Raw genomic sequence first — 21,805 nt, forward strand, 5'->3', positions numbered from 1 at the left:
ACACATAAGGCAAAAAACTTATCGAGAACCTGCATCAACTGCATATATTTGTCCTGTTCCTCCGGACCAAGGCACGCTAAGCAATGCCGATACGATGGGCCTAGATATCTGATGAACTCCACAAACAGGGTCAAGACCACGGAGATCCCATCGACATACTCATGGGGACACCAGACTGTATTTTTTCAATCAGCGCCCGCTTCATGAATTGTTCCTCCGCTAATATGCGGGTAGTCTGGTGTGATAAATGAGCTCTGGTAGCCTCATATAGAAACAGAAATCACCATACCCTGAGAAAACGTTCCAAGTCAATGCGGCCGCTGTTTAAGGCTCTATGGAGATGATAAATAGTATCCTCAATAGCGTTGTCTTCTGCAACCAGGTTAATGAGCCTGAAACGATGGCGATTCACACAGATGATGAGCGTCATTGAGGGAAAGTGAGTTTATAACTCACTGATTGTGAACTATTGTCGTCGAGCAAACAAGCTCATCAACTTCAGGGTCCCCCTTCCGACGAAGCTCAGACATATTCCGTTCCGTCTGATCAACAGTGCTTCTCATACGACTGCTCACATTACGACAAACGTCTCGAACAGCTTCTAATCTCGCCATTTCATCACGGATGGCAGGTTCGCCGAGGAGTAAATCAGATTGTTGCGCACGAAGGCGCTCAGCATCGAGGGACAACGCTTGAGCTAATGAAGCAAGTTCAGAAGTTAATTTCTGGTGAACTTGATCGTGAAGCCGCAGGAGTTCAGGGTTTGGAGGTCGAGGCGGAGGAGCAAAGTTTGATGGGCCAGACGAGGAAACGTCTACAGACTCTTCATCTAAAAGGTTGGGAACGGGCGGAGGGCTCACTCCTGGGGGTTGCAGAGGCTGCGTTAGAGCGTGAGGCGGTAAAGTGTTAGTAAAATTTGGGGGTAATATAGGTGGAGATGCGATGACGGGTGGGGGAGGTCGTGGGGGAGGACCCGAGGATCGAAGATCGTGGAAGCGGAATTGACTTTGAGGGGGCGAAATAGAGGGAACAGGCAAAGCTATTGAAACTGAAGATGATCGGTCTGCAGGAGGACTCCTCGGGACTTCCAAATCGACTCTTGGATGAGACGGAAGAGAAGGAGGAGGGCGGCTCTCAAGTACCGTTGACTAATGAAACGTCAGTAGGACAACTGATATTCATGCTTCATTGTTACCTTTCCTAAAGGTGAAGAAAGCACAGGTGAGGAACGGCTTAGTGAAGGTGAATGCGAGGTAAATCTTGAAGCATATCCCGGCTTGGGAGGTAATACAGGGCGGTTGGGTGATTGTGGTGGTGGCTGCTCTGGCCGTGGACTTGTGGGTAAAGGCGGTGGTGGCTTCTGTGCATACTCTGGATTTCCACTTGGGGGTCTGGCAACTTGTTTGGGTTTGGCGTACACGGGCGGCTCGCGAGAGAAGTAATCCTGCAAAGTTTCGACCAATCCTGATAGGCTACAACCCTAAAGGAACGATTCCCGAGTCGGCGATAATCAAATGGGGTCCAAATTCAATCCTACCTCGCTCTTACGACTCCAGTTCTGCATGTATTCAATATTACACCGTCCGCTGACATCGATATACTTCCCAGCCTTGACTAGCATGTCGCTGGTGGGCACGACGTAGACGATGGGAGGCTGAGCCGGGTATTCCCTTGTGAGCCAGATCGCGACAGGTATATTGTAGGAAGCATCACGATATGAGATAGGAATGAGTCCATGAATACAGAGCAAGAGCTGGGTCCGACCATCGTCATAGGCTGGATGGGATTAAGTCAAGGACAAAGAGACAGACATTCACGAACTGTAGACGTCCGATTTGGGCCGTAGCGAAGGATAACGCGACAGCGCCGCATCCGTATCCGAATAAACGCGTTCTTTGCTGGAATATGGCTGTATGTTTTGGCGAAGCCATTTCTGAGTCAAGGTATACTCCATACCGCGCCGGCAGCGTCAGTTGCCCGGAAGAGTAATTAAAACTCCGCTATACTCCGCTTATATTTCAATGTCCGCCCCTGGTCCCAGTCTATTCCGACTTTCAAGTCTGTTGTTTCCTATATGTCCGTCACCGTCCATGCGCTGTCGGATATTGTTATCTCCACTTGGATTCCGTCCCCTGTCGAATCGTCGAAACCAAGAATTGGGTCCAGGGGACAAGGCTGACCGATGCCAATTCGGGGTTCAAGTCCGAGGGTGCATATTCTGGGGCCCGACCTACCATACTGGCATAGAATCGGCAAGCAGAATCTGCTTCCGTGCACAAAAATATCTCAAAAGATCTGCACGCTACGCAGCCACCAAAGGAAGCATTTTTCGAGTAAATTCCTGTTCCACGGAAATATTTCCGGTGCGACAAAATGTTGTATACTACCCTGGAGAGTGCCAGCACGATGTCCCCCACCAATACAGTGGGCCTCGGAGCAGACCGTCGCTGCTGTTCCCTGTGAGTCATTTCGCCAAAAGAGGCAGGCTGAAGGCTGATTTTGCCATCACCACAGCTTCGCTCTAGGTGATTTCGCAAACTTCCGCAAACTTCCAGACCTGTCGATCACACGAAAAAAAATACCACTTCTAGGCCGTTGTTCTTGGTGTTTTTTCCTCATATTCTTGGCTCGTTTTGTCAGAATCTTGTGGGCTGGCCAGGAACTTATTCTTGACGCAGGGTGACAGATTTGTGTGGTCCTTATTGGGTGAACGGACTTAATGATCGGTCCGATGTGTATTGTTTGAACGCCAGCCTTTGTCTTGATGGGCGGTACACGGTGTTTTCCTTAAACATCCTCCCGATCTCACATCTGGCAGGGACGCCAAAATACACTATCTCCAAAACGACGGCTCTTAACTTCCCAAATGGTCTTCATCGGATCTTAACTCTAACCACACTTGTATTCGTTTTACACTTGATGATGCCCCATCGTAACCCGTGAATAGTCCCCGAATGAACGCCAGTTCCTCTTATATAACGGCACGCCTCTTTTGTTTTCTTCCCCTCTAGCTCTTTCTCCCCCCGACCGCTGCTCTACCTGTCTCCCCCCATATATTCATGACATGTCCCTCCCTTCTATACCCACCTCAGGCGCCACTAAGACGCGTAAAACAGACCACTCAGCCAAGTCTCTTACCCCCCAGCGGAAGCACCGCAAACTTTTGAAGGATGGGAGCGGTACAGAGGTATGGCCAGAGGGTATAGAGAAGGTGTTCGTCGAGGGTACAGCCTTTTCCTCATCACTACACGTGCCTTTGTTCAACTTGATCGATAGGTCTCCGCCAATACTGGCAGTCACCTTGGGCCACCTACTCTCGCGGCCGAAGTCGTTGGCGAAATCAGTTTTTGGTTGACTATTTGCAAAGAGCCGGCATCACAAGAACCAAGAAGCAGGTTGCTAGTCACATCCAGGTGCTACGGAATATGTGGAAGGGCGAACAAGGTATGTTTCGACCGTGACATCCTGTGCACCGAACCATATGCTCACTCTATTTTCGTCAGAGTTTCACTTGGTGGCGGGCGGCGAAGAGCTCTTCCTTGAAGCCGGTTTATTGGGATCCGTCAAGACGGAAGACCAGCACGAATTGACTCTAATTCCCCTGGAATTTGATGATAACGATACGGCCTCGTCGCAGTCTTCACCGAACTTCTCAGATTTTACCTCCGAATTCCCGTCGTCCCCTTCGGGCGCCTCTCAGTTATACGTATTTGATTCTTATTCTCCCGATATCTCAGTTGCCTCGCTTACATCGTCCCCCGAGCAACCGATTTCCCCTGTCCTCTCATCCTCCTCAAGCCAACGGTCGCAATATGACGCGACGTTGTCGTCGGAACAGGCGGGTCCCTCTCGACTCCACTCTTCCCAATTTCCCAAACCCGGTCCGATGGGGGGATGGCAAAACATGCAGACCTCGCCAAGTATGAGCATATCGCCATCGCGGGGTTTCGATAACCGAGTTACGAGGCTGGAACTTTTGGCGGACGGCATGGCACCCTTTAGTGTTAGAGTCGATGCCTTGGTTCCCCGCGCGCAGTCGCCGGGTCCGGTGCCTGCCCTTTCACTAAAGGTCAAACTGAGTCCTTGCGTCCATCAGCGATATTCGGAGTCCTCCCACGCTCCATGGTTTTGCCGCAACCATCTGCTTGTCCAATGTCTGGGCTACCTATGGCAAGTGTGCTACCAAAGTTTATGCTGGTGGTGTATGTATATCGGAAGAACTCGAGGCTATTCAGGTCAATAGTGTCGACGTCGGAGTTGTGAACGCTATGCTCCCCGACTCTTCCCTGACACGGTGTCGGTGGTTAGACGCATGTAAGTGATCCCCGCTTCAACTTCCGAGTGCTTGCTGATGTTTGTAAATAGCTGTCCAGACCGCTCTTACCCAAGAGATTATCGTAGACAATACTACTCTGCTCAAAGTCTTTTACGACCTGGATCGGAATCCACCAGGTAGTTTGCCCCGTGCTGAACTCGTTGGTTTCCGGAAGTACCAGCCTCCAAGCCATGCTTACGCTTCGAATACACCTCAAGCTTATTCGCCTTCCCGTCTTTCGTATTCTCAGCCCCCCTTTCCCACATATAATGGTTCTACCCCTCCATCGCTGTCTGGCGCGTTGACGCCATCCTCTATGAAACCGGTAATATCTACTTCGTCATCTTTCTAAACTAGTTTATGGATTCTTTTACTTCTCACATACGGACTAAAGGTTGTGTTGTATTATATCACTTTCTCGTCGTACTTAGCATTAGTTTTGTCTAATAAACTAGTTTATCTTAATTTTGAACTAGCGGCCGCCTTAAAACTCACGATTTACCACAGTGCAACCATGCCACACTAATAGAGTGACTTAGGGTGGTTTAATAAGAAGCACTACGACGAAGCCCATCTCTCCCCATCGAAGAATGCACTGGATGAAAATGATTATTATGTACATCATTGACCATACGCGTGAGCTAGGAGCTTCTGCGCTTCTGCTCGAACGCTTGCATCACAGTAATTATCCCGTAACGCATACAATTCCCACAAAGTCGTGCCGAACGGGTTGCACAGCTGAGGATCGTCGATATCAGAACGATAGACGCCATCAAGGCTGCGCTCCTCAGTGAAAAGCAACGACTGTAATTTTTCGTCTTTGAGAAGTAACCCGCTGACGAAGTTTAGTGTACGAAGGGTGACAGCAGGAGGCCAGTGAAAAGCAGCGCCAAGTAGGCGCTTCGCAAATGCGGCTGAGCGCCAGGATGGCGCCGTGGTACCTAACGTCCGCGGGGAGAATATAACGTTGAGCGCTCGGAATAACTTGTCAGCCAGTGATTTTTCCGCTCGACCTGGGCTCCCGGGAGGTGTCGAGTGGATACTAGGCATCAAGCTAAGCGGCTGAAGTAAGGCGTATAGGTGCGTGATAAAATCGCCTAGATCAATGTTCAAAGCTTCTCCTATGAATCAAATCAGAAGAAATTTTTAGCGTGGAATTGCTCGGACATTAATGAGGGTGTCCTGACCTTGGCCTGACAGAAGGTCAAAGGCAGTGATGATACAGAGTAAACGATGATGAATGAAAATTTCATCTGTGCTTTCTTCATCTGCTGGCATAGTATCGCGCTCAATAAGACCTTTTAAAACTTGCAAGAGGTCCTTGAAGAAGTCGACATTGACGAGGTGGGCAAATTTTGAAACACCTTCCAACGCTGCCGGAAGAAGTGCGGTCGGTGTGGGGAATTTCAGAATGCTGAAATAGAGAACGAAAAGGAGTTTCAGGGTCTCAGTTTGCTTAAAAAAAGGTCCGTTAGCTAGTGAACATCAAGTTTCCATGAAACTATCCTTACAGTATTAGATCGTTCCTCGATGTCAACTTCTGCTTCCGCTTCACGGAATTCTCGTTCGATTTCTTTCCTTTCCTTCAGGGTTTTTTTCACTTTTTTGCTAAGGTGGGGGGCATCGCCCGGTTTCCTCTTCCCAGGGCCTGGGCGCTTCAACTTCCCCTTCGTAGGCACGTCTTTGTCAGCTTTTGAGTTTGATGCCCGCACACCAAGCTCAGTCTTCAGGCGAAGGAAGGGTAAACAGGAGAGAACTTTCGGGTTGACGTTATAGCGTCTCTCTTTCACCATGCGATTTATCAACCGAACCAGTTCCAAAGATGGCTCTCCAGTCAGATCCGCACGAAAAACTTTGATGATTGAGTCAAGGCATAGATCCGAGCACTAGTCGAAATTATTCGATTAGTGATTCCAAGGATAAGGGGAGGAAAGAACAAACATTGTCCCAAGACTTCTTACTCAGTCGGCCTATGATACACCCCATGAGATTAATTCTAAAATTGAAATGGGTCGCTGAGGTCAACAAAGTACACATGCATTGAAGTGCAATCTCGGTGAGTTCACCGCGTGCTAGGAGAAGATGTGATCCGGTCAGTTTAATATCATAAAAGACGTCATATAACTAGCTACCTTTTGATTCCGCCTCTAACACACGAAGATATGACTGGTAAACACCAACCAGACCTTGCTCCCAGTCCCGAGTCTTGGCAACCTGTTGGCTAACATTCTCGGCTTTTTCCTTGTCGGTAAGGGAACGTATGCGATATCCAGGAATTATGTCAACGAAGACGGCGAGCTGGGATAACATCGCAAGTTTGCGAATTAACGGATCGTTCGGAACGGGATCAGGATGGGTAGGACTGGAAACATGCTCCAAGGAAAAGACGTGTAACCGTCTCAGTAGACCTAGCTACGAAGAGTTAGACTGGTAACATTTCACTATACGACGACATACGCTGGACTCAGGATCCGAAATGATGTCCTGGCATATGCCAGCTATTTGGTGTTTGGCTTCTTGTATTCGCGCCTTTCTCGATGTCCTTGTGATAACATCAACAATGGCAGCCCGTCCAAACCGTGCACCAGTTGAAACATCATCGACTTTTCGAGACGACTGGGCCACAGGCCGGGATTCCTCTTCTTCCTCGACGTCATCCTCCGAATCTTCACTATCAACGATGGTCGACTTTATGCCAAGTTCCTGCACTCTACCATCAGTGAGTTTGATCGGTAAACGCTGAACGGTTTTTTGTTTTGGGCCTTGGAAGACCTGCGAAATGCGAGGAGCCGTCTCATATGGCATTTCAGTATCTGAATCTGAGGCTGACAGTAGATGTACATCGGAGTCATCGTCCTCATTTTCGTAGTCAAAATCATCGTCAATACCAGAGGTCCAAGAACCATCGTCTTCAACGTCAGAGTTGACAGATGGTAAGTCGTCGTTATCGTTCTTCTGTCGTCGGGGTTTACTCATCTGGTGCAGCCTTATGGTTTCCTTTTTACTCCTGTAATAAAAGTGAGCCCGCGTTTTGTCAAGAGACGTGGTGAAAAGCACCGAGAGATTCCAGCCTCGTCAAGACGACCTAAAAATGCAACAGAACTGCCATAGCCATTCAACAGATCCACATCCTGGTCAGATAAACTTGAGTCTTGGTCCCCCTCGGGGATGGGAATGACGAGACGGTCTGCGGCCTTTTCTTTTCCCTTCGCCTTCGTATTTTTAGTAGGCTGATGCTTCGTGGATTTCGACTTGTCGCCATGATCCAATTTTCTTCGTTTGGACGGCTTCTGGAATCAATATAAGAGAATAAGAGAATATATTCATATTCACAAAGCAATTCACCTGTGAAGGAGGGCCCGACCGCTTTCCTGTTTTCATGGCAGAAGAATCAAATAATTGATCATTTTTCCAAGTTTGTCTCAAAGACGGCTAGATCACGTGCCTAGCCTTGACCCTTCAACGAGCTTGCTAGTCAACGTTATTTCTGTGTTCTAAAGGTTCAGCATTCTCACCTTGGCCATGGATGGGCCACCGCCACCAGAGGAGGACTTCTCTGCTCTCCCAATACCCGAGCGTCTCACGCACAAGAACTGGAAAGCTCGCGTCAGTGCATACGAAACACTGGTCAAACTCTTCCAAACTACCGCGTCCGACACTGATCCTGCATTCAAACCTTATCTTAATAACCCGGATCTACTAAAGAAGATAGTAACTGACTCTAATGCAGTTGCTCAAGAGAAGGGTGTGGAGTGTCTGGTGGCATTTGTTAAATACGCTGGCGAAACTGCAACCAAAACGAGAGAGGTCGTTGTACCCGCTTTGGTAGAAAAATGTTTTGGCTCTTCGCGTGCTGGCACGAAAGCGCAAGCCCTTGAATTGACACTGCAGTATGTGGAGGTTGAGAACGGCGGTGTCCGGGGTTGTGGTGCGTCCAATATCAGTTCATCTTGTTGGGACTATATCAAGCATTCTCTCTGCAGGCTGACATTCTACCGGGTCTTGGGGCTAAGCAGCCGAAGACAGTTTCAGGATGTGTTCTAGCTCTTAAGGAGATCGTACGGTAAGTGTTGGTCCTAATCATATCTTACGTTTCAAGCTAAACGATATGACAGGACGTTTGGAATTCAGGCTACTCCTCCCCCTCCGATTCTGAAGATTTTGCCCAAGATATTCTTCCCATTCTGACAAGACCGTTCGCGCCGAAGGGACGACACTCGCACAGACTCTATACCAATATGTGGGTCCCGGCATTGAGCCATGGTTAGCGGACCTCAAGCCTGTCCAAGTCAAGGAGTTGAAAGAATCTTTCGACGCCATGGACAACGATGGTAAAGGTAAAGGAACCTTGAAGCCTGAGCGATTAACCCGGGCCGCTGCACGGGACGCTGAGCTTGCAGAAGCAGCCAGTGGAGGTGATCCCGCCGACGCAGTTGAAGAAGGTGAGTTTATTCTTCCAAACATGACATATGGTTTTGAATGCGCAGTAGAGCCTGCGGATATGGACCCTCGTGCCTTCGCTGAACCGGTGGACATTGTATCCAAGTTGCCCCCTGCGTTGCAAGCAGGACTTACGTCGTCGAAATGGAAAGAACGAAAAGAGGTTCTCGATGACCTCTCCGCTCTACTCTCGGCCACCCCTCGAATCAAGGAAGCGTCAGAACTGGGGGATCTCGCGAAGTCTCTAGCAGTCTGCATTCAGAAGGACGCGAATATCAACTGTGTTATGACGGCAGCTGCGTGCATGCAAGCACTCGCCAAGGGCATGATGTCCTCGTTTGCTAGATATCGAGAGATGGTTGTACCAGTGATGTTAGAGAGGCTGAAGGAACGCAAAGCAACCGTTACTGATTCCATAGGCTTAGCTCTGGACGCAGTTTTCTCCACGGTACGTTGCAACTACCTTCCTTATCGACTTACGGCGCATGCTGATACTTCTCAAGACTACTCTAGCTGATATCATCCCTGATCTTGGGACAGCCCTATCATCCAAGAATCCACAGGTCAAAGAAGGGACCCTGAAATTTCTTGGTCGGTCATTAGCGTCTGCCACTTCTCCAATACAGCCCCCGCAAGTCAAACCACTAGCTGAAACTCTCGTTACCCTCCTAGAAGATAGTTTCGAAGGCGCTAGAAACGAAGCTGCTAATTGCCTCGGCACGTTGATGAAGATGGTAGGGGAGAGACCGTTGAACGCCATGGTGGAAGCAGTTGCAGATGTCAGGAAAACCAAGATCAAAGAGGCATACGAGAAAGCTACGGTAAAATGTAAAGCCGGCGGAGCTGCACCACCTAGAGCTGCACCTGCTGCACCACCGCCGGCAGCCGCTCCCAAGAAGAAGGCACCGGCACCAATGCCTGTCGTCGTAGAAGACGAGCTTTTGGAGTCACCTCCGCTCAGGAAACCCTCAGCAAAGCCTCCTGCGCGACTTCTGGTACGTCCCAACGCGTCATCGGAAACTCTATCATTTAATTGTATCTTAGGCTCGAACTCAAAGTTCCGGGAACGCTCCCGCCGCTGTCGCGCCTCCTCCCAAGAAAGCCCCACCGCCGATCTCCGCAAAATCATCCAAACCGCAAGCACCTAGCGCACCTGGAACTCTAGATACTTTCAAATTCAAGCATACACCAGAAGACGCAGAGACTCTGGCAGCTGACGCAATACCCTCTTCACTCTTGAGAGATCTTGCAGATGCAAACTGGAAAACCAGATTGGCTGCCTTAGACGAAATGTCGACTTGGCTCGACGGCGTAATTAACGATTTTGATGCAGAAGTTTTAGTTAGAGCCTTAGCCGGAAAAGGCTGGTCGGAGAAGAATTTTCAGGTACTTATGTTCTCTCACTATCTAGTATGCATTCGCCGTATTGATGGGTTTCAGGTGTCATCCAAAATATATGGAATATGTGCCACCCTCTCCGAGCGATGTCCCTCATTTGGAAGGTCTTGCGTGGCACTATGCGTTCCTCATATGAGCGAAAAGCTGGGGGATATGAAGTTGAAGAAACCCGCCGGCGACGCTCTTATCTCTTTTGCGGAGAGCACATCTTTGCAGTTCGTCTTGAATCAAGGTGATGACTACATCGGTATCAAGCAGGCATCTGACTAACTAATCAACTAGCTTACGAGCCCTTGTCAAAGCAGAAGGCTCCGAAAGTGCTTGCCGACGCCATCGGCTGGATGAATGTCGCCCTAACCGAGTTTGGCATCGGCGGACTGTCCCTTCGCAGCCTCATCGATTTTCTAAAGGGCGCGTTACAAAACTCCAATGCCACCGTCAGAACAAGCGCCACAAAAACTCTCGTGACAGTCAAATTGTTCGCCGGATCAAGTGCGTTCTTAGGTCTTCAGCAGAATACAAAACTGACTTATATCAGGCATCAAGGATTTACTGGAAGACCTCAATCCTCAGCTGCTGAACACTATAACCGCAGAATTTGACAAGGTTGAAGGTCACGCTCCTCCAGATCCTATTCGGACGTCGGCCGATGCAGTCAGCGCGCCTGCGGCTTCCTCTGGCGGAGGGTCAGGTCATGTCGACGCCTTAGATGACCTCTTTCCCCGAGTTGAAGTGGACGCACTCCTCAAAGGGACTACAATTTTAGCGGATGCGAAGAGCGATGCCTGGAAGACAAAGAAAGAGGCACTCGAAACGTTCCAATCCATCCTGGATCAAGGCAGCAACAAGCGACTGAAACCAAATATGGGTAGGCAGGCTCGTGTCTTTCCTGGTCTAATCAACTGATCAGCTATATTGCAGGCGAGATAACCCAAGTGCTCAAGGCGAGAGTCACTGACACTAATAAAGCTGTTCAGACTCTTACACTCGACATTGTGGGACGTATCGCCACGGGTATGGGCAAGCCGTTTGAGAAGCAATGTCGATTTTTTGTTCATCCAGTAACGACCGTTCTGTCTGATCAAAAGGCACCTATTCGAACAGCTGCTCTGCTGACATTGAGTGCCATTGCCAGTGCGTGCGACGGCCTCGAGCCCATGGTTCCAGGTATACACAGTGGCCTTGAAACATCCAATCCCATGCAAAAAGGCACATTACTTCACTGGATAGCCGATTGGTTCAAAGAACACCCCCCTCTGTCTTCGCTCGACTTGAGCACCTGGGCATCGCCCATCGTCGTGTCGTTAGACGACCGGAATGCAGATGTTCGCAAGGCTGCACAAGCTCTTCTACCATCGTTGATTACATGCGCTGGATTCGATTATGTGATGCAGCAGACAAACTCTCTGAAGCCTGCTTCTCGTGGAAGTGCAGTACCGCTCATACAAGCCGCTCGTTCAGCGGGTTCCCCTACCTTGCCCACAACCGCAGCGTCGACACAGCCGCCTAAGACCTCCAAATCCCTTCTGAAAGCCGCAGCACCAGAGTTACCTTCATCTAGCTCTCCTCCTGATTCACCTGGGACGTCGGCTCCTCCATCAAGGGCAGGAGGCAAGGTTTCAGGCGTGAGGCGCAAACTGCCCCAAGGAAATCGTCCAGAGTCTCGGAGCGAGACTCCAACGGAACCCATGGCTTCTCGTGCATTGAAACCTCCATCTGGAGCACTAAAACGTCCAGGAGCATCTTCTACTCTTGCAAGACCTCCCGTGGCCCAAGCTCTTCCTCCTCCAACTTCTTCGCCTCTTTTCGGCACGAATCTAGACAGCAGAAAGGCTAGATGCGGGAAGGACTCCCACAAGTGGGTCAACGAAGGCGGACCCACACGTAAAGACCTAGCGGAACTTTTACAGAACCAAATGGAGTCGCACGCAACCAAGGAACTTATTGGACGCTTGTTCAGTCATGATCACAATGCCGTCAATGACCACGTAGCCGGTCTAACAATGATGTGCGAGCTATACAACGGTCCGCAATTAGGCGACGACTCGGTAGAAAGTATTTGCCTCGCAAATTTTGATCTTCCTTTAAAATATGCATCCATCAAAGCCCATGAACCCCAACCCAATCTCATTTCCAAATGTCTTGAAATTGTCGAGACTGTTTTGGCCTTCCTCCGTATGGCTAATCAACAACTCACCGATAACGAGGCCCTGTGCTTCATACCAACCATCATTTTCAAGGTTAGTCCGATCATTTCACTGGTTGTACACAAGCTGATTCATTTTAAGCTGGGCGACGCCAGGGAACAAGTGAGGGTGAGAGTACAACAAATAATCCAGGACCTACCCAAGGTCTATGCGTATAGCCGAGTCTTTCAGCTTCTACTGGATTATGGTCTAAAGTCAAAAGTGGCGAAGACGCGACAAGGGTCCCTGGATGAAATGGGTAGTATTCTCAGAAAATCGGGAATGGGCGCCTGTGAACCATCCAAGGCGTTTCCGGTGATCGCTACAATGATATCTGATAAAGATTCCCAAGTCCGGAAATCAGCTCTTGGTGCTCTGAGGTGAGTTTTTCGCTTATATTTAGTATGCACCTGCTTACTTCGGTAATAATAGTGAAGGATACATGCTTGTAGGCGAGAAGGTTTGGTCTCTCATAGGCCCGTTACCTCCCAAAGACAAGACCCAGCTGGAAGAACGTTTGCGTCGTGTCGCTGGTCCTAGCAGCCACGACAAAGTCGAGCCGTTGGCACCACCTCAAGTAGCTCGTCTGGCTGGCCTTCCCAGACCAGGTTCACCTGCTACTACTTCAAGAATCGCAGGTATACCACGACCGGCATCTCCCGCGACAAGCTCAAGATATACAGGAATCCCCCGCCCTGGCTCTCCTGCAACAAACTCCCGAATTGGAATCCTTCCTCGTCCAGCCAGCCCGGCTTCCAGACTGGCAAGACCTGCTTCTCCTGTCGGTCAGCGATCCTCATCCCCATCTACCTCTGGCCCTCCGTCTCGGCTAACGCGTCCACCAATCGCCGCACCTCAGTCTCCAACAGGGCTTTCTCGACCGAAGAGCTTGCTTCCGTCACGTTTGGGTCGGCCTCGTCCTCACTATAATCCCCCTGTCATCGCGGACGAGTCTCCGGCGGACGAAGCCGAAGAACATGTCAACGGATCTGAGGTCCCTGGCAGACCGCGCCCACGCTACCAACTCAGGAACATCGCCATTGGAAGAATCATCGGACATCACCGTCACTATATCCAGCATCCTAAGTAGCGATCCGTCAAGAAGCGTGGACGCTCTTAAGAAGGTCCAAAGAATTTTGTCTTCCGGCCCGGATGCAGCACCTTTCTCTGCTCAGTATCGAGAGCTTGCAGAACATGTTGAAGGGTTGGTAGAAACCATCACCCTGCAGATGGCTCATATTTTCGAGCGTCCCGATGACCTTATTCTGGATGAAAACTTCAGGTTGGCCAAGCATCTCATTCAGACCCTGAACAACTTTTGTGATCATGCATTCCTCGCCGAATCCTTAACAATCGATATACTCACTTCTTTACTGGAAGAGCTCACGCTCCGCCTCTTGGAGACTGACGACAGCTCTGTCAAGAAGATTAAAGACCTCTCACGTTTTATCAACATGATTATATTGCGACTGTTCGCCACTGGACGGAGGATGTCTATCTTCAGGTAAAAAAAATTCGCCGTCTTCGTCCTGGACTGTATTTGTCTAACCAACTACTCTCATTCTAGGGCTCTGTTCAATCTTCTTCTCCAAGTAGTAAAGCCTTTCCCGAGCAACGGCACGATGCCCGACTCAAGGGAAGCCAAAGTTGCTGAATTGGTTCTCAAATGCGTTTGGAAACTGGCCCGTAACATCCCCCAAGATCTTTCTGAACAGAAACTTGACCCGGTGGAATTGTTCCCTGCTATTGAGCATTTCTTACAGTCTGTACCTCCCAATGAGTGGCGCGCACGAGCCACCAACAAGGTGCCTTGTGGGGATATGCCACTGAGAACTGTTAAAGTCATAATTCAACACGTTGTCGGTGCGTTCCTATCTGGTCATAGGAAGCTACGCATACTGACAATATACTTCAGCACATTATGGAGATGACGTGTACGATCTGCTCTCTGCGTCATTTGACGATCCTTCGGCGACCATCGTATATCCATATGTCTACCGAATCTTGAACTCAAGTAACCGGCCCAACCCCGACGCACCCCGCCAAAACGGTGAAGAGTCTGGTGTACCTCGACCCGTTTCGATGACATCCAGTCGACCCATGTCGCCTCAAGGAACCGGATCAGAGGCAACGTCTCATCGGCATTCGCCGCCCAGTCATAGATCAAGTCCCAGCGGTTCTTCTATGAACGGAAATGGTATCCCACCTCCACCAACAGAGGAACCCGATCCGGATGTCCAGCTACTGACCATCATTGGCCACATTTCAAGTGAGACTACGGGGGCATTGCATAAGGAAGGGATCACGGAGCTCCATCATTTCCTAAAGGCATATCCACACAAGAGACCCAGGGTGGAAAAAATGCTTGAATCTACCGGGGCCGCATTTCGGAAGTACATCAACCGTGCGCTTGCCAGTAGGGCAGCTGAGGATCAAGAAAGAGATGTTGCAGTTGCAGATGCTTTTGACAGTACGTTATTTTTTCCCGGTTTTTGTGAGGAGTACGGCCAATTAATTCATAACAGAGTTAGAGGCCAACCGCCCAGGAACATCGGCTTCATCTCGTACGGCTGAAACTTCTCCAATGTCGCCGACATCACCACAGCGGACGAGCACTGAACTTCCGGTCAGTCAAGACAGGTTGTCGAGACTCCACGACCTATTTCATTATCGATCTAGTACGCTGAGCAATGGGTCGTCACAAGGAAATAGTGCACCTTCGGAGACGAAACAATCACTGAGCTAGACCTTTGCGTAGATAGTAGACACCTCCTACATCTTTAGTCCTTCACTCACTGCTCTCTATCTGACATTTGCATTCTGTACACTTTGCATCGACTCGGCCAATTTGCATGACTGTAATACATATTACGATATCATATTTGGATGTGTTGACCACGAGAGTCTCGAAGGCCGGAAATGGAAGTATGACATCGGGTAGATTGCCAGAGCTTCGCCCCATCCCCATTGCTGCCCCAAAGTCTCTTCTCTCTTTTCGTCACCGCCATGGTCAAGGCAGTAGCCGAACACCCTCGCACCTACGATGCTGCCATGCTCTTCTGGCGCATCGTTACCCAAATATTCTTTCGCGAGATCCGACCCCGGGGTGCATTCAATATACCACGTTCAGGGCCTGTAATATTCGTTGGGGCACCTCATAGTAACCAGGTATTTCTTAGCTCACCTCTGTAGGTTTTATGACCTATTGAACTCTTCGTTTCTTCAGTTTCTCGATCCCCTTCTATTGAGTCTCGAAGTCTACAAGGAGACACATCGTCATGTACAATTTCTTACGGCAGCAAAGAGTATGAAAAGGAAGGCGGTCGGCTTTTTCAGTCGGATGATGGAAAGTAGTGCGTATCATGATGCAAAATGCCAGTATCCGCTTTCTCAATTCTGTCTCTAGTCCCCGTCGCCCGCGCTGCCGATTCTGCCAGCCCTGGTACTGGCAAACTGCGAATCTCTCCTGATGATCCATGCATTGTATTGGGCGACGGAACTCGGTTCCTATCCGAACTGTCGCCAAAGATGCAAATCATGCTTCCCAAATCCGTCAACTCGTTGGTCGCCGAAGTTGTAGAAATCATATCCGATACAGAGTTGAAAGTGAAACGCGAATTTGGTGGTGAGAAGGGAACAGCAAAGACCCGAGACAAAATTGCCGAACTCGAGGCTGCAGGAGAAAAGGGAGGACTTCCATTCAAAAAGCTCCCTTTTGTGGACCAGCAAGAAATGTACCGATATGTTTATGAGTGCCTACAAAACAACGGGAGCATTGGTATCTTCCCTGAAGGTGCGTCCTGTACTACATTTATGGTAGTACCCTCGTAACGACCTCTTCCAGGTGGTAGTCACGATCGAACGGATTTACTCCCGTTGAAGGCTGGTGTCTCTATAATGGCTCTAGGCGCGATGGCGAACAATCCCAACGTTCGAGTGAAAATAGTTCCTGTAGGATTATCCTACTTCCATGCTCATCGTTTCCGCTCCCGCGCAGTCGTGGAATTTGGCAGCGCTCTAGATGTCCCCGAAGAATTAGTGAAGATGTTTAAACAAGGAGGCACCCAGAAACGCGAAGCGGTTGCTAAATTTCTAGACCTCGTTTATGACGCACTCAAAACTGTCACCGTTCGGGCCCCTGATTATGATACGCTCATGGTAAGTTGAGCCTACGTTGATTGTGAATATCTTAATTGAAACTTGCATCATCAGTTGATTCAAGCGGCACGGAGACTGTATAAAACACCAGGTCAACACTTGACGTTAGGTCAAGTTGTCGAATTAAACAGGCGACTGTTAGAAGGATACACCCATTTTAAGGATGAACCTCGAGTAGTGAAACTTCGGAAAGACGTATTGAAGTACAACCGCCTTCTTCGAGATCTTGGTCTCAGAGATCATCAGGTCAGTTTCAAGCCGAAATCGCATCATGACCACGTATTCTTAGGTCCATGTAGGTTCCCCGCGCGGTTAAGGCTAGCTGGGCGACCTTAGGCCTTCTAGGATATCGGATTGCTCTTCTTTTAGTTTGGAGTATTTTGGCACTGCCGGGGACAATACTGAATGGCCCAATGTTCATCATTGCGTCTGTTCTTTCTCGAAAGAAAGCTAAAGGTACGAAGTATTTCCTTTTCATTTACTATCCGTATTGACTCATGTCCATTGCAGAGGCTTTAGCTGAATCCGTCGTCAAAATTGCTGCTCGTGACGTGTTAGCGACCTGGAAGGTATTAATATCTCTAGGTGTTGCCCCTTTATTGTACGGTTTCTACGCGTTTGCTGCCACGCTTTGGTCCATCCGCGCCAATCTCCCCCTCAAATGGAGAATAGCCACACCTTTTATTATGATTTTGTCCCTGCCATTCATGAATTTTGCAGCTCTGAAATTTGGCGAGGCTGGGATGGATGTTCTGAAGTATGTCTCATCTTTCTATGTTATCTCTCACTAATTGTTGCCCAGATCTTTGAGGCCGCTGATTGTAGCACTTGTCCCTGGCCAACAACGATCGCTCGACAAGTTGAAAGCTATGCGTACTCAGTTGTCAAACGAAGTAGTGGATGTTATCAATGATTTCGGACCCAAACTGTATGAAGATTTCAACGAGGTCAGTGCAATCCTAGCACATCATGGAGCATCCCCTTCTAACTAGTCGGACACAGATACGAATGTTGCCCACCTCGAGTGTACCTTCTTCTAGTGGGAAACCTGGTCTGTGGAGAAGAACAAGTAGTACTGGCGCTGTCGATGCTCAAGGTCTGGGTCTCATTCATCCCATGACATGGATCGATGAACGCCTCTTCGGATGGAGTCGGAGTGCTCGTCGTGGAACCAGTGCTTGGAGCGGAAGCGATGAAATTAGTAGAGTTGGCACTCCCGAAGACTCGGACGAAGAAGATGCCGGTGACTACGACAATGTCCTCGGTTACCTGCCAGGGCAAGATGATTTGTCTAATCCAGGCTACAAGGCACGAAGTCGCACCAACTCGTATGCTGATCTACAACGGATGCGGCTGTCCCCTCTGCAACCTATGGCAGCACCCCCGAAATTCTACCAAAACGAGACGACAAGCCCTTCATCCCCGACGACAGAATTGGATGGAATACATTTCCGTAGGGGCCGTAGGAATCGCAAGTCCAGTCTATCAGATGGCGTTCCGGTCGAGCGCATTGCTTCTGTCGACCGTGGAGAAAGCTTCAATGAGGCAACAAGCCATCTGAACGATGAGATACGGCAGAGAAAGGAAGGTGGATCAGACCACCACGAGTGACTTGTCGCATCAGGGCCTAGCAGGTTAACTACTTCAATAAGTAGTACCTTCATATCTTTTTTTTTCAACGGATTTCGCCTTTCACTGTACAGTTTCATTTGATTCGTAGAATTCCATTCGAGAATACATCTCAACTTGTTTGTAGGTTTCTGGGACTTTGGGATTCCTTCAGTTGAAGTCGCAGTGGGTACATGCACACTCAGACGGTGAAGAGTACGCACACGACGAGGCATCGGCTAACTATAAATCTATCCCAGAATCCCAGAACATTTTCCTGCTCTTGAAATATCTTACTGTCCGAACACTCCAGCACCAATGATATTACAATCACCGCAATCCGTAACAGCATGAAATAGTTCCTCGTGCTAGTGGGACGGTCGTTGTATTGAATACAACTAGTGTCATTTGGTGGTTGGTCGCAGGCACTTTCCCGGACCCACATTAGCCGTCCGCGGTCTCGATGCTGATTCAATAGCAGTGGGAGAAGTGTTTTGTTACTCATCAATGCTCTACCTCACAAATAGACCACTGTCGTCAGAACCGTGTCTATGGTCGGAGGCCACTCTACAGGCGTCTTATTCTTCGGAGACAGTGCTGTCCATGTGCTGAAGGATTTGAAGAGTTGTTGTGTCTACCCGTATTGTCCGAGACTCACTGAAGACAAGGAAACTAATGAATGCGATGGAAGGGGGAATCGGGCTGGTGTATGGAAGATAGCAACGTCCAACAGAAAAGCTTGGTTCCTCGTGGAGTCCATAGATATCTCAGCGCTTAATATTTACCCGACATGCCACTCAGGCGCAATAGGATGGGGTGCCCGGTCCAGAAAGTGGCGTCTATCATTTTGCGTCATGCCTGGCACTTTCGGGTATGAAGGACATCCTGTTCGAAGCAATCAGGGAATGGTTTCGCAAAATCGCCTTCGCCGGACACAGCAAGAATCTGAATGGTGCGGGGACCTTTGAGATATTCAACGAGGCGTTTGAGGGTGTGAAGAGCGAAAAGGACACGGCACTCTGACTGTAGCGAATGGATGGATGAAGCTTGAAGCGTCTATTTTCATCTCACTTCGGTCCAGGTTCACACCACTCAGAATCTAGAGCACCACGGAGACCCTTGGCGGACAAGCTTTCAAGGCCCCACTGATCTTCCCTAGGGTCAGCCTCGTCAGAGATTTTCCTTACTTCGGAAATATGCCCAATCAGCTTGTTTTGAGGTACACAAACACCGTCCCTCGTGCACGAATCGATCCAGAAGCACCGTCCGCATACCGATCCTCGCATTAAATTCGTCTTTACAAGACATGTCAGTGTGGAGCCTCGAGTCCTAAACAGTGAATGAACCAGAAAAACTGTCATCGCAGTGCGAATTTCTTGTCTGGGCATCAGATGATGTAGATCTAGATACACATGCGCAGATTTAGTGTGTTCACAGCGAAGGAGTCATTAGACTCGAACACAAAAAAGGTACCATCCATGTGGTCCTGATTAGTTAGCAGACGACGGAAACAAAAGTGTTCTAGAGGCTGCTATAGATCCCGTTTCTTTCCTGCCGTCAGGACTTCTACACCGGTCTCAGTGATTCTATCGAAAACTTTAGTTTATGGTGTGAACAACGCGATCTAGAACATACAAGAGGGTATCCTCGAACTGTGCGCTCTTCTTCCCATCCACGGTCGTAGCCGTCCAGTTGTCAGGCCAATGAACATCACCCCAGTTGTGGCCCAAGTTGATCATCTAGGGAGAATATCAGACTCCATCGATTTGAGGACAGGATAGACTGACGGGTTCTATTGTAAAAACCTATTCAACCCATTTACTGGTGTTCCATACCCAGGAAAAATTTGGAATACATACCATGCCTGCCTTCATAGTTCCGACGGCTTTGTTCTTGGCATAGTGCGGTATATTTGGAGAACAGTGGAAAAGGTCATTGATTCCGTGACCCGTGTAGGATCGTACCACCGCACAACCATTGGAACGCGCTATGGGTTCTCTGAGAGCGAGCTGTCAGAAAAAACAAGATTTACAGACCCCGGAAACACTTACATAGTTTTTCCCAAGTCACGGAACAAAGCACCTGGTTTGCAGAGCTTGATGGCTTCATCTAAGCATTCGCGAGTGGTGCGGATGAGCTTCTTAGCGTCGTCATCTATTTCACCTACTGCGTATGTTTCATTCAGATCTCCGTGATAGCCTGGAACCCGAGATAAATGCACTGAGGAGAAGGAAGATAAATTTACTCGCCATCATAGTACAGGGTGACATCTGTAAACACCGTGAGCAATTATCGCCAAACTGATGAGATGAATGAACACACCAATATTTATGATATCGCCGTTCTTCAGTTTCCGTCTGTCGGGAATCCCATGGCAGATGACCTCGTTAATGGATCTATTACACCCGACATGCTATAGCACCAATTACTGATGATCGATGGAGTAACTTACGTGCAGACGGACTTTGGAAAGTTACGGTAATTCAGAGGTGATGGATACGCGTTGCGCTCGATGCAGGCGTTGTGGACGATTTCGTCTAGCTCATCTGTCGTAACACCGGGTTTGACGTGCGAAGCCGCGATATCCAGTACCTCACGAGCCAGCTGACTTGAATTTGTTTCAGTAGTTAACCAGGAAAGGACGAAAGCATACCCTGCAGACTGTTCTCATCTTATCTTGCTCCTCCTTGGAGAGTATTCTCGGAGGTTGGCCGGCAGCCCTAGCTTCGGCCATAGGTCTTCCTATACGGCAGAAGACACAGATGAGCTTACAGAGTCGTTTTCATTTGACGAAAAAAAACCATGACCCTACCGTCATCAGCGTACTCTGGTCGGGGGATGTGGTCCGGGACCTTTCTTTTTGGAGAGAGCGGATACATAGGGCGCATAGAACCAGTGTATTCATAGTTGGGAAACGGGTTGTACGAACCATCTGGGGCACGATGGATCGATAAAACATGAACGACGAAACACAGCAACGCACCTTCTATGGCATCGCCAGCCGCGTCCTTTGCGGCAGCAAGGGTATGAATGATTTTGTGAGTTTTCTAGGCAGCGACGAGTCAATTGGTGGGTCCAGACGCTGCATCGAGCGAGCACTTGCCCCTGGGATAACATAAGGATGGTTGCCAGGATAAATTACGGACAGCGCTCACATCCAGCCTTGAAGCATTCCTGGCCGCAGAAGTAGGAGCCGCGAATGCCTAGCCTGGGCGACGTGAGACTCTGGTAGCTGGCCGCATGGGTCGCTTACTTGTTGCAGGTCGGACATTCCAGCTTGGAAGGGGGGTTGCCGTTGGGACATGTGGTGCTCTGGCAGAGGATTACTGGCTGGGACATGGCCGCGAGAGCAACGAGTCATGTCTGGACCGAAATGGCAGGAGCAAAAAAAACAAAAAAATTATTATCACAAGTCCGAACGGATCCAGTTCAGTCTCCATCCTCAATTTCATCTCGCAAAGACTTGAAGCTTGATTCTGCCTAAACTTGTAATTTATTGTAAATAACCGGAGGCTACCATATTACTCGACGAGTACCGCTACGGAAAACAAAGCTGGATAATACATACTGTGAAGCGAATGGGCGTATTAGATACTGGAAATAGATCAAAGTGCAGTGAAAATTTAAGTTATGTGCGTGAAGTGAAGCCAGTCGGTAAATATAACGGATCTAAGTAAGTAGCAAGTTGTGATGCAAGATT

At 49.1% G+C, this 21,805-nt stretch overlaps 6 protein-coding genes across 6 annotated transcripts; 3 read left to right on the forward strand and 3 right to left on the reverse strand.

Annotated features, from left to right (window-relative positions):
* Nucleotides 1-130: 130 nt before the first annotated feature.
* EV420DRAFT_1268638 (UEV domain-containing protein) lies at nt 131-1,954 on the reverse strand (the record flags this gene model as incomplete). The annotated part of the gene is made up of 6 exons (XM_060467456.1): nt 131-235; nt 290-392; nt 457-1,131; nt 1,173-1,480; nt 1,538-1,776; nt 1,822-1,954. The coding sequence occupies 6 exons, from the start codon at nt 1,952-1,954 to the stop codon at nt 131-133; spliced, it is 1,563 nt and encodes a 520-aa protein (XP_060331886.1).
* Nucleotides 1,955-3,064: 1,110 nt separating this feature from the next.
* On the forward strand, nt 3,065-4,667 carry EV420DRAFT_1641886 (uncharacterized protein; the record flags this gene model as incomplete). The annotated part of the gene is made up of 5 exons (XM_060477294.1): nt 3,065-3,224; nt 3,277-3,444; nt 3,504-4,043; nt 4,081-4,314; nt 4,366-4,667. The coding sequence occupies 5 exons, from the start codon at nt 3,065-3,067 to the stop codon at nt 4,665-4,667; spliced, it is 1,404 nt and encodes a 467-aa protein (XP_060331887.1).
* Nucleotides 4,668-4,759: 92 nt separating this feature from the next.
* Nucleotides 4,760-7,731, reverse strand: EV420DRAFT_1537199 (nucleolar complex-associated protein-domain-containing protein). The gene is made up of 8 exons (XM_060472930.1): nt 7,661-7,731; nt 7,373-7,605; nt 6,773-7,322; nt 6,448-6,727; nt 6,257-6,387; nt 5,827-6,201; nt 5,503-5,770; nt 4,760-5,436 (listed from the first exon to the last, which is right to left on the reverse strand). The coding sequence occupies exons 1-8, from the start codon at nt 7,694-7,696 to the stop codon at nt 4,937-4,939; spliced, it is 2,373 nt and encodes a 790-aa protein (XP_060331888.1). The 5' UTR covers nt 7,697-7,731; the 3' UTR covers nt 4,760-4,936.
* A 106-nt stretch (nt 7,732-7,837) lies between these two features.
* Nucleotides 7,838-15,085, forward strand: EV420DRAFT_1675331 (microtubule associated protein; the record flags this gene model as incomplete). The annotated part of the gene is made up of 16 exons (XM_060479141.1): nt 7,838-8,243; nt 8,285-8,378; nt 8,474-9,203; nt 9,259-9,750; nt 9,800-10,141; nt 10,196-10,385; nt 10,436-10,645; nt 10,692-11,021; nt 11,075-12,393; nt 12,442-12,719; nt 12,772-12,977; nt 13,023-13,256; nt 13,369-13,843; nt 13,907-14,202; nt 14,255-14,809; nt 14,865-15,085. 16 exons carry the CDS (start codon nt 7,838-7,840, stop codon nt 15,083-15,085), a joined length of 6,378 nt encoding a protein of 2,125 aa, XP_060331889.1.
* A 44-nt stretch (nt 15,086-15,129) lies between these two features.
* EV420DRAFT_284013 (glycerol-3-phosphate O-acyltransferase) lies at nt 15,130-18,382 on the forward strand. The gene is made up of 9 exons (XM_060481528.1): nt 15,130-15,507; nt 15,566-15,692; nt 15,746-16,132; nt 16,184-16,497; nt 16,552-16,743; nt 16,797-16,953; nt 17,008-17,254; nt 17,300-17,444; nt 17,500-18,382. Exons 1-9 carry the CDS (start codon nt 15,346-15,348, stop codon nt 18,106-18,108), a joined length of 2,340 nt encoding a protein of 779 aa, XP_060331890.1. The 5' UTR covers nt 15,130-15,345; the 3' UTR covers nt 18,109-18,382.
* A 1,254-nt stretch (nt 18,383-19,636) lies between these two features.
* Nucleotides 19,637-21,444, reverse strand: EV420DRAFT_1620220 (methionine aminopeptidase; the record flags this gene model as incomplete). Its single annotated transcript, XM_060475552.1, has 12 exons — nt 19,637-19,691; nt 19,741-19,844; nt 19,893-19,910; nt 19,965-20,103; nt 20,157-20,304; nt 20,355-20,375; nt 20,428-20,501; nt 20,558-20,709; nt 20,759-20,847; nt 20,918-21,088; nt 21,261-21,313; nt 21,359-21,444. The coding sequence occupies 12 exons, from the start codon at nt 21,442-21,444 to the stop codon at nt 19,637-19,639; spliced, it is 1,110 nt and encodes a 369-aa protein (XP_060331891.1).
* Between the last annotated feature and the right edge of the window lie 361 nt (nt 21,445-21,805).

This window comes from Desarmillaria tabescens, assembly GCF_030435595.1.
Source record: "Desarmillaria tabescens strain CCBAS 213 chromosome Unknown EV420scaffold_14, whole genome shotgun sequence".
Classification (NCBI taxonomy): Eukaryota; Fungi; Basidiomycota; class Agaricomycetes; order Agaricales; family Physalacriaceae; genus Desarmillaria; species Desarmillaria tabescens.

Bases quoted from the DNA above. Each gene is read 5' to 3' on its own strand.
- EV420DRAFT_1537199 (XM_060472930.1), bottom strand. From the start codon at position 7,696: ATGAAAACAGGAAAGCGGTCGGGCCCTCCTTCACAG. The intron at 7,606-7,660 runs GTGAATTGCTTT...TATTGATTCCAG, and splicing joins GGTCGGGCCCTCCTTCACAG to AAGCCGTCCAAACGAAGAAA. The intron at 5,437-5,502 runs GTCAGGACACCC...TTTGATTCATAG, and splicing joins TGACCTTCTGTCAGGCCAAG to GAGAAGCTTTGAACATTGAT.
- EV420DRAFT_284013 (XM_060481528.1), top strand. From the start codon at position 15,346: ATGGTCAAGGCAGTAGCCGAACACCCTCGCACCTACGATGCTGCCATG. The intron at 16,133-16,183 runs GTGCGTCCTGTA...GACCTCTTCCAG, and splicing joins CATTGGTATCTTCCCTGAAG to GTGGTAGTCACGATCGAACG. The intron at 16,498-16,551 runs GTAAGTTGAGCC...TTGCATCATCAG, and splicing joins CTGATTATGATACGCTCATG to TTGATTCAAGCGGCACGGAG.